Raw genomic sequence first — 10151 nt, forward strand, 5'->3', positions numbered from 1 at the left:
TGGGGGGGGGGGGGTCGAGATTTTTTAACCCTTAGAAGACCACCCTTTTAAGCAGTTGCCATATCCTGGTAGTCTTACTATCAGGGTCCCCTCTTCTTCCCAACTTCCCTTGAGTGCTTTGATTCTTTAGATTTTCACTCTCATTTACTCTACTTTTACTTGCCTGGGCCCAGGCAACCCAAGAAAATTCTGGCTGAAAGGTTCCAAGACATTAAATTGCATAAAAGACAGCTCCTGTGAGCAACTAACATCTAAAAGCCTTTGTGGGACCAGCAATGCTGTTGCCAGCTATGAATATCTGGTTTACATGATCTCAAGTGATTCAAGATGTCAGTACTTCAGATGATTATTCTCTACTGCTTTGATAGTTCTTCGGCTACAGAGGCTCTATTTACTCTTCCGTTTGCAGTTAGCTTCTAAGATCAATCGATTTCTCTGGAAAATGGCTGGCGAAAGTTCATTTAGAACTTATATGCATGGGTATGACAGAAAAAGGCTTAGCTGTTTATTTGAGTTTGCTTGGAGGGAGGAGCAATATTCCAAGCATCTGGACTACAGAAGGTTGGAAAACACAACAAAACAGCATTGTTTACTTCTCATTAGATGCAAGTCAGATAGGCTGGTTATGTCCCCTGACTGGATAAAATCTAACACTTACAATCAAATTTCCCATGTGAAAACATCAAAGATTTTCATTAAAGTCAATGGGCTTCTTTCTACTAAGATATACCTTAAGACAATAGTTTTCAACAGAGGTGTCACAGCACCCTGGGATGCTGTGAGATCCTTTAAAAATGCCACAGGATAGCAGCACCATTAAATGTACAAACACATACAATGATTCACAAGATAAACCCAGAAACTTCAAAAACGTTCTGACCTGTGTGGTGTTCCCAATTTTTCTGTGACAGACTTGTTCTATTATTTTTCCACAGTCAAAACATGAGTGAAATAGGGTGCTGCTAAATTCAGAAAAGTTATGGATGGGTATCTTGAGTCTAAAAATGTTGAGAGCCACTGACTGTCCTAAGTGACATCAAGTCCTTTTTTCTAATTACTGGAGGTGGGCATATGTTGGGAAAAATCAGGAAAAAAAAGCCAGCAACAGCAAGCAGAATTCTATCCAACTGTCTAGTCAGACACCTATAATAGTAAGACCTTCTACCCAAATACTTTTGACAATTTCCATTCAGACAGAATCCCCCATGTTTACATTTAGAACTTCTGCTTTTGTTCCCCTCCCTCCATTAAACACCCCCCCATCTTTCCACTGTTAAGACACCAAAAGATTTAACATTGCAACATTCCAGTTGTTCTTCAACATATCCTAAACTACCTTTAATTAACTGAAATCTGGTTGTGCTAGTCTGCCAAAGCTTTCTATTGATTTTGTCCTACTGTCCAGAGATTTTAACCTTTAAAGTATGTTTCCCATCAGTGCTCTAATTTAGTTTATTTGGCAGAAATCCTTTAATGTTATTTTCCCAGAAAGGAAACATCAGAGCATGGAACATCTTGTTTAGACTCTTATCTGCTTCAGTCTGCCCCAGACTAAATCTCCCATGGAGCAAGAATAAGTGAGAGCAGATGATGATGTTAGGAGACATGCCTAACTTTAAAAATAAAAATAATCATCAGTATTTTACTTTTACTAGATACACTTAATTATTTTGTTTAGCCAATTCTGGAGTCTTTATTTGAATCTAGAGGAAAAATGGCCTACTATAAAAGCTGCTAACATTAAGCCTCATACACAGATTCAGTTTCTCCTGGGAGAGTCGCTGCTTACCTGGGAGAAATCACGAGTGTACAGGTGTTAAGGATTTTTCTCCAAGGCCACATCTGGAGAAAAAAGGCTACTCCAGGAGAAAAATAACTTGGGAACAATTAGAGTTAAATCACTTCCAGGAGAGTTTCTCTTGGGAAAGTGATGTCTGTACACACTGTGGCTTCTCTCAGAAGAACACAGTCATCCAGCATCCCTTTTTGCCTCACCAGGGAGACAGTGTCACTCACTAGTCTCTGCTGCTCCAGCAAGGAGCACAATCTACTCTTTTCATAAACCCACACAATGTGCTGCAGGGAAATAGCCTGACCAAAGGCAGTATGCACTGCTACCATCTATCACCAGGCAGACTAAGAAAGCAGGCAGAGCTTGCTGAGATGTGTGCATAGCTGCTCCCCTCCCCACCCACCCCTTCCCTCCCCAACTGCATTATCAGCAGTGCAAGCTTTGTACTCTTCTTCAAGGCCTCAGCATTCAAGTATCTGTACATACAGATCTGGATAAGTTTCTCTACCAGAAGAACTAACCTAGAAGAATTCTCCCAGATAATCCGAACGTGTGTATGCGGATTAAGTCTCTCTCCATTTTTTTTTAAATTATTACTTCAGAATTGGCTTCCCAGATGCTTGTCAAGGTAGGCATCCTCCTTATAGTACAATACAATTTGTGAGATTAGCTGTATAGCTGTGAACTCCACTTCTAACTTACTTACAAATCGCAGTACTTTTTTTAACAGGCATCCATTAGCTTCAGCATAAAAAATAACTGGTAGTTAAAACTGTATAAAATGATTCTTCAGTTAGTTATGTGAAATGTAGAGGTTTTTTTTAATAGGTAAGGGCGGAAAGGACTTTAGAGATCTTTCATTTTCCTTCTAGAAGAACTGCAGTGACTCTCCCTCTTGCTGTTATAATGACATGTTCAGATATGTGCAGGGTAGGATCATTACTAATTCATCAATACCTGTGCAGGTATGAAATGTACTTACTAAAGGAAACCAGCACATAGAACATATGTATTACAATGAACTGGATGTGAACCCACTGGAAGCTGTTAGCATAATGGCAAAATGGCAAATATGATTACCGTTAAATAAATAATGGCAAAATGATTACCGTTAAAAGACTCCTAAAACCTTAGGTTCACAATTAACAATAAATGGGATAATTAAGCTTAAAACAGACGAAAAATGAGTTTGTGTCCTCGTTGAAATGAAACAAATGCTAACATGTTGTGCATTTTCACTTACCTCTTCAGTGAGCTCCCCAAATACTGTCAGAACATCTATCAGGAGACTTGCAGTATAAAAGGACTTTATCATGTTTCTGTAAAAATCAAAAATTTTGTTTCTTACATGGAATACCATTAGTATTTGTTTGTAATGGTATCTTTAAAGACTTTTTTGCCTAAAACATATCTAGAACAAATTAATCAATTCAAAGCTTCTGCAGTTTTTCAGAACATATGGTTTGTATGCATCATTTTAACCAGTTTAACCTGGAAAGTGCCACAAAATTATTGTTTTATAGTACAACATAGAGCTTTAAATCACATGTACACAGATTAAGGAGTGATTTAACATGCTAATACTATAGCAATACTAAAAATTTACCACTAGTGACCTTAAAAAAAAACAAACCCCACACAGGTAAGGGGTAAAAAATTTTTCAAACAATTTTTTGAAAAATAAACCCAAAACATACCTTGTCTTTACTATTAAAGCCTCACAACACTGACAAAGGAAAAATAAAATTAAAATCTCATTTACATATCTCTGTAAAACCTGTGTTTGGTGTGGTCTGAAATGACAGAAGCATCAATGGAAGGAAATTATATCACTTATCTCTGTTTACAACTTTTTGCTAATTTGAACTTTATCAATTCTTGAAAGCAAGAAGTAGACATATTTATTTAAAAAAACACTGTCACTTGTATTTCAAACAAGAAACTGCCTTAAGTTTAAAACATCTGTGAATTTAAATGTTGCTAAAATAAGTTGCTATATCTCTTAACTACTAGCAAAAACACAGATTTTTATTAAAACCAAGAGGGAGTTTTATATTGCAGCTGCAAATTTACAAGCCACTGTAAATTTATTTAAGAAAACTATTAGCTAATTTTTATCATGCTGTAGTAATTCATATAAATCAAAGAACATTACTGAGACCTCAGTGATGTATCAATTTTAGTACCCTAAAAGAACAAAATTTTTCATGCTTGATAATGGATTACATCTTTCAAGGTCTAAATAAGATCTTTCAAAATAAGGTGCATAATTTGCCAGTTAGAAAATACAAAGCATTATACACTGGAAATCATCTCAGATGCTAGCCATCATATAACAGTAGCCATAACTGTTTTAAAGAAAGTTAAGAAAATTTCAGCAGGGCAGCAAATAAAAGAATACCCATATTTTTTCCACAAAGGAGGCAAAGACAGTTTGGATATCTGAGTTTCCAGATGCAACATATTTTATTTAGATCTTTACCCACTTGTGAAATCGCCCAGCTCTATCTTCATTGTCTGCATATAGAAACATTTTCAAAGCATAATTCTCCACATGGGCACAACCAACTATTTCTTGAGTAATAGCTTCATTATCACCCAATTGCTTCTTCATCTGAAGAAAGTTAAAAAAAAAAACAACAAAAAACAAACAAGCCACGTTTATTTCTGGACTTTCACTGATTACATTGCAAAAAGACATTCCAAACACTGGCTGCTTATTGAAAACAAACAAGTTACAACATATAAACTCACATAACTTTAAAAAATGTTTTCTAAAATTTTCACTTCCATTTCTTGCGATATGATAAATACTGACAACAGGATTCTAAAAGTCTTTTGGGAAGAAAATATAATTAACGGAGAGCTCTGAACTGTGTGCATTAATATAGATCATTTTTTTTTTTTTTACAATGACCGTTAGAAATCATAAAACAAATGTACCAGAATGCTGCTGTAAGCAAATATCTCCATTTTTTTCATCATCTGAAAGACCATACACTCAAAATTTTAGTCAAGAATGAACACTATATGTGTGTTCATCCTGCCCTTGAACCATAACCTTGGTTCTTGTCCTTGAATCTTTACCTTGCTGTGGTAGAGAGGCTTGTGTGTTCCAATGGCCCTCAGAGCTAAATCATCTGGGGTCTTGTACGCTTGGTAGGGTCTACCCTGGCAAAGGGGTTTAAGGAGAAGTCCCAGACTAAGCGTGGTCCAAACTCCTCAAGACCCTAATTGCAGAACAGGAGTACTTGAGGACCTGCTGATTCTCTGTAGCTGTGAAGACAGATGAGGGCTGCAGCAGGACTGGAGTCTCTGGCTTTCTTGGACATCCTTATCACTGGGTCCGTGTTCCCTCCCATCAAGTTTGTGTGGTTGTTGCTTCCGCCACCAGCTTCCCCATGTTAAAAGATGTCATGTGCAAGCCTCTACCAGGGATGTTAACATCTCCCACAAACTAAGTCTTGTGGAGACAGACGAGTGGTGGTGGGGATAGAAACAATGATCTCTGGGAGTTCCTAGTCACAAATCTGCATGTAGGCAGTGGTCATGTGATAGTCATTTTGCATTTACCAAGACAGAAGTACAATTCTGCAGCTGAGGCTGTGACTGAGCAGTCCTCTTTAGAATCTCTTCTGCTCACCCTGAATGGGGAAAGGGCAAGAAAAAGTGCCCTAAACATAGGCTGTCTCAACCCCTCCCCCCCGGCTGGACTGCCGCATCCAGTGGGATCACTCTACCTAAGGTCAAAACCAACAAAATAAAAGTACTGAAATTCACCACATGGAATGTCCGCACTCTCATGGATTCCCCAAACAAAGAGTGTCCTGAAAAGATAACTACCATAGAAGCTAGAGAACTTGCGAGACATCAATATTGCTGCTCTAGTGGAGATGCACTGGGCAGATGAAGGCCAACTAAAAGAAGGAGGTGGCTATATATTTTTTTTTAAAGAAAGGAGAGTCACCTGGAAAGAGGTGCATTCACAGGTTTGGCTTTACCATCAAGAACAAGATTGTCAGTCAGCTCTAAGAACGCCCTGTGGTCATTAACAAATGCTTTATGACTCTGCCTCAAACTCAGTAACAACCAGTATGCTATGGTCACCTGTGCATATGCCTTTACACTTCTTCATCGTGAAGTCAACAAGGAACAGTTCTACTGTGCTCTTGACACAGTCCTGACTGCCACTGCCAAGGAAGACAAGCTCATCCTCATGGGTGACTTCAGTGCAAGAGTTGGGTGACACTCTGAACTCTGGAGTGGCCCCATTGGAAAGAGGGGGTGGGAAAAGTCAACTCTAATGGTATCCTCCTCCTCAGAACATGTGCACAGCATGACTTACCCATCATGAATACTATCTTCAAAATGACAAATATGAGACTGCTTGGAAACAACTATGCTCCAATCATTGGCACCTTCTTGACTATTATTGTCAGAGCCTGTGATCATACTGATGTCCATATCATCTGAGTCCTGAGAGGTCCAGATGACTGTTGGATGGACCACCATTTAGTCATATCAATCATGGATGTGCAGCTTGCACCACAACACCATAAACAACTGGAAGTAATGTGGAAGAGATTTAACATCAAGGCACTCCAAGGCTAAGCTAGATACGAGGCTCTTCAGCAATGCCTTAGTAAGAGGCTCTCTGACCTACCTGATGACATCAAGGTCAGCTAGCCACATTGGGAGGAACTTAAGAACGTTATTCACAAAGTTTGTGCTGAATCAACTGGATACTCCACTCACCAAGATTGGTTTGATGAGTATAATGAGGAAATCCTAGCTCTTACCAATCAGAAGAAAACTGCATCCTTCAATTGGCAAAATGAACCCTCTAATCAGCAAAAATGAGAGCTTTCCACCAGCTTAAAGCTCTAGTTCAGAGGAGGCTACAGGACATTAAGAACCAGTGATGGTCAGCAAAGGCCATGGAGATCCACAGTTTTGCTGATCAACATGACATGAGAAGCTTCTTTTAGGCAATAAGAGCCATCCACTGGCCACATTCTAATGGCCCAACCCCCTTGCGATTCCAAGATGGCTGCACCCTTCTCACAGATAACGTATCCATCAAACAATGCTGGAAGGAGCACTTCAAGATTCTACTCAACCACAGATCTGAGGTCTCAGCTGCCACCACTGAGTCCATTCCTCAACACCCATTAACAGAATTCCTTGCTGATCCCACATCCTTTAAGGAAGTGTGGCATGCCATCACTCAGACCAAGAACAATAAGGCGCCAGGACCAGTTTATGGCATTCATTGACCTAACCCAGGCCTCTGACTGCATCAATCGTGAAGCCTTATGGAAGGTGCTGGCTAGGTTTGGTTGTCCACTGAAGTTCATCTGCACCTTCAGGCTACTATTCTATGATGGGATGATTATCACAGTCTTTTGCAACGGATTAGACACAGACCCATTTACCATCTATACTGATGTCAAGCAGGGCTGCGTCATCGCCCCAACCCTTTTATCCATCTACCTTCCTGTGATTTTGATTCGCCTTCAAGCATGTCTTCCTCCTGGAACTGGGGTTGAGTATCAAATAGATGGTCAGCTTTTCAACCTGCTGCATCTTCACAGCAAAACAAAAGTTACCAAGACTGGCATCACTGACCTTCGGTGTTATCATTGCGCACACTGAGAGCAATCTCCAGTCCACCCCTGACCTTTTTTCAGGTGCCTGTCATAGCTTGGGACACTCCCTTAATACTGGGAAGACCAAGGAGTTCCATCAGCCTGCCCTAGCACAAGCTGTTCCTCTCCCCACAAAAATTGCCACTGGTGGAGAAGCCCTGGAAAATGTTGAACATTTCCCATATGCTGGCAGCCACCTCTCCCAGGCTGATGTAGAAATGGAACATAGGATTCAGCCACCTCTCCCAGGCTGATGTAGAAATGGAACATAGGATTCACTGTGCTAGCATATCCTTCGGAAAGCTGCTTCACTGTGTCTTTGCTGACCAAGATCTGCAGATGGAAACTAAGATCCTGGTCTACAATACAATACAGTGGTTATCTGCACACTCCTTTACAGGTGAGACATGGGTGACATATCAAAGCCATCTTAAGTGCCTGGAATGGTTCCATTAGCATTGCCTTAGGAATATCCTTCACATTAGATGGGAAGACCACTACACCAATGCCAGCATCTTCTCTGCAGCTAACATAACCAGCATTGAGGCAAAGATCATGAAACATCAACTTCGCTGGGCTGGCCATTGTGCGTGGATGGCTGGCACTCATTCTTGCAAGGACACCCTGAAGCTCTACAAGGACACCCTGAAAGCATACCTTAAGAAGGGTGGCATCAACCTTACAAACTGGCAAGTGCTGCCTGGTAACAGGTCTCAATGGCACTGCACCATACATCAAGCTACAGTCCATTTCAAAAAGAACTGTCTTGCTCAGGAATCTGAGTAATGGCAGAGGAGGAAGGAAAGCACACAACATCCTGGCCAACAGCAGTACCCCTCCCTCTGGGGCACCACTTGTGAGATCTGTGGAAAAACTTGCACAGCATGGATTGGACTCTTCAGCCATCTTAAAACTCACCAATACCCCACCCCCCATAGACATCATTCTCATACTGAGAGAGAGCCAAAGAAGGACAATCCATATTTTTCCATCATCTAAAAGACTATACCTTCAAAATTCTAAGTCAGGAATGAACACTGCACAATTTATAAAATGTGTTTTTAGAGTCACTATAGATCAGGATGTGCGTGTGCACAGATAGATCTATCTATCCACTCTCACTCCAATCTATAACGACTAAAACCACATTTTATATCTACATATATAGTTATGTATTTCTCCCTCCTGTAACACATTCTTGAGCAGCATATTAAAGCACTTTAAAGAAAAAAAAAAGGCCAATCTAATGAAAAGGGAGTTCTGCTCTAACCTGACTGATCTAGTGACCTAAAGATTTACCGGAATGCTTAGTCTAAGGCAGTGCACTTAAATTCAAAAGCCTCTTTTCAAAGCTGTTGGAGTACAAGAAGCCTCAGGTTTCCTAATAAAATCAGTAAAGTAAACAACACCATTACAGTTACAACAGGTGGATTTAGCACTCCTGAATAGACTTACTGTTTGCATTCAAGTAAATCTCAGCTTATCCCTCAAGAACAAAACCAGGGATATTATGCAATATTACTGCTACAGCTCCTATACTGCCAAAAGATTTTAAAGAAAACTTTGATTTGTTATTTTTTTCAAAAGTTGTACAACTATTTTGCAGGTAATTTTACATGTTAGACAACTATAACATGAGAAATACTGGCAGCAATGCAAAAAAGCACTTAGAATGTAGCCAAGAAACAGCTACTTGAAGTACTTTAGCAATGAATGATAAAATGTTACAAACAGTTCTTTGAATGTATGGACATTTATTAGGTGACTGCTTTCTTAATTTCTCCCCTTGCGAATGCATCACTAATGGAAGCTAGGCACCTAAGGCTGTGCCTTGGAAATTCTCTCTCAGAGAGCACCATAATGCTGATTACAAGTATGATGTATGATGGCTTTAATTTACCAAAACATTTAAATCAAACAACTATCTAATGCAAAAGTATATTTACACAAAAGTTTTTACACTTCAAATGAAGACTTAAACCTCAGGCTGATTTATTAAATGAACGTAAAGTAACAGTTCTTTGTAACAAGTTTTGTTCCTGTCAATCCACACCCGGGCAGTTCACTTATTTGATTTTATTCTTTACTTCCATGTTACTTAAAAAGGGGGGGAGGGAAGATGGACTCCTCATCTGGTTGAGCACACAAATTCACAGAACTCTAGTGTCCAAACTCACTGGCTAATACAAAGCTGAGAAAGCCACAAAAATATTTAAGACAAAACCTGAAAGACTCTTTTGTGCCCTCTGCAGGCTAGCGAAACACAAACAACTAGGCTGCCAGCAGCAAATTATCAATGCCTCTTTCACAGAAACTAAAATGCCACCTTTTTGAATGATTCAAGTTTGTGCAAACTTCAAAAAGGCAATACTTAGTGCATGGGAACCAACTATGGCTCCTCCCTCAGCCTCCCATCTATAGGTGCAATAGATAACAAACAAACGCCAACTCCAACAACAAACATTATCTACCAGTCTTCTTGAATACTCCCAAATTGATCTTCAGAAGACAGAGACATAGATAGCTTAATGGCAAGAGCTATGAAGGGATGCCACATCACAAAGCTCAAGCACTTTGACTTTTTCCAGATCTGAACCAGAGGGTACTACTAGATAAAACAGTTGGGGTAACACCAGACAATATAAAATTGCTCTTGCCCAAGACCTCTCACAAGGACCCCCTCTGCCCTCCTTTCCAACACGTATATAAGA

General features: G+C 39.8%; 1 protein-coding gene across 2 annotated transcripts in view; it reads right to left on the minus strand.

Moving 5' to 3' along the window:
* VTA1 (vesicle trafficking 1) overlaps positions 1-10151 on the minus strand; it is a 92601-nt gene that overhangs the window by 33830 nt on the left and 48620 nt on the right. For both annotated transcript variants that reach the window (XM_019527260.1, XM_019527259.1), the window contains exons 3-4: positions 4279-4406; positions 3036-3111 (exon numbers count right to left, since the gene is read on the minus strand). In XM_019527260.1, coding sequence (XP_019382805.1) covers positions 3036-3111; positions 4279-4406 — 204 coding nt within the window. The remainder of the gene's footprint in view (positions 1-3035; positions 3112-4278; positions 4407-10151) is intronic.

Source organism: Gavialis gangeticus, unplaced genomic scaffold (genome assembly GCF_001723915.1).
Source record: "Gavialis gangeticus isolate Ggan-Ray unplaced genomic scaffold, GavGan_comp1, whole genome shotgun sequence".
NCBI lineage: Eukaryota > Metazoa > Chordata > Crocodylia > Gavialidae > Gavialis > Gavialis gangeticus.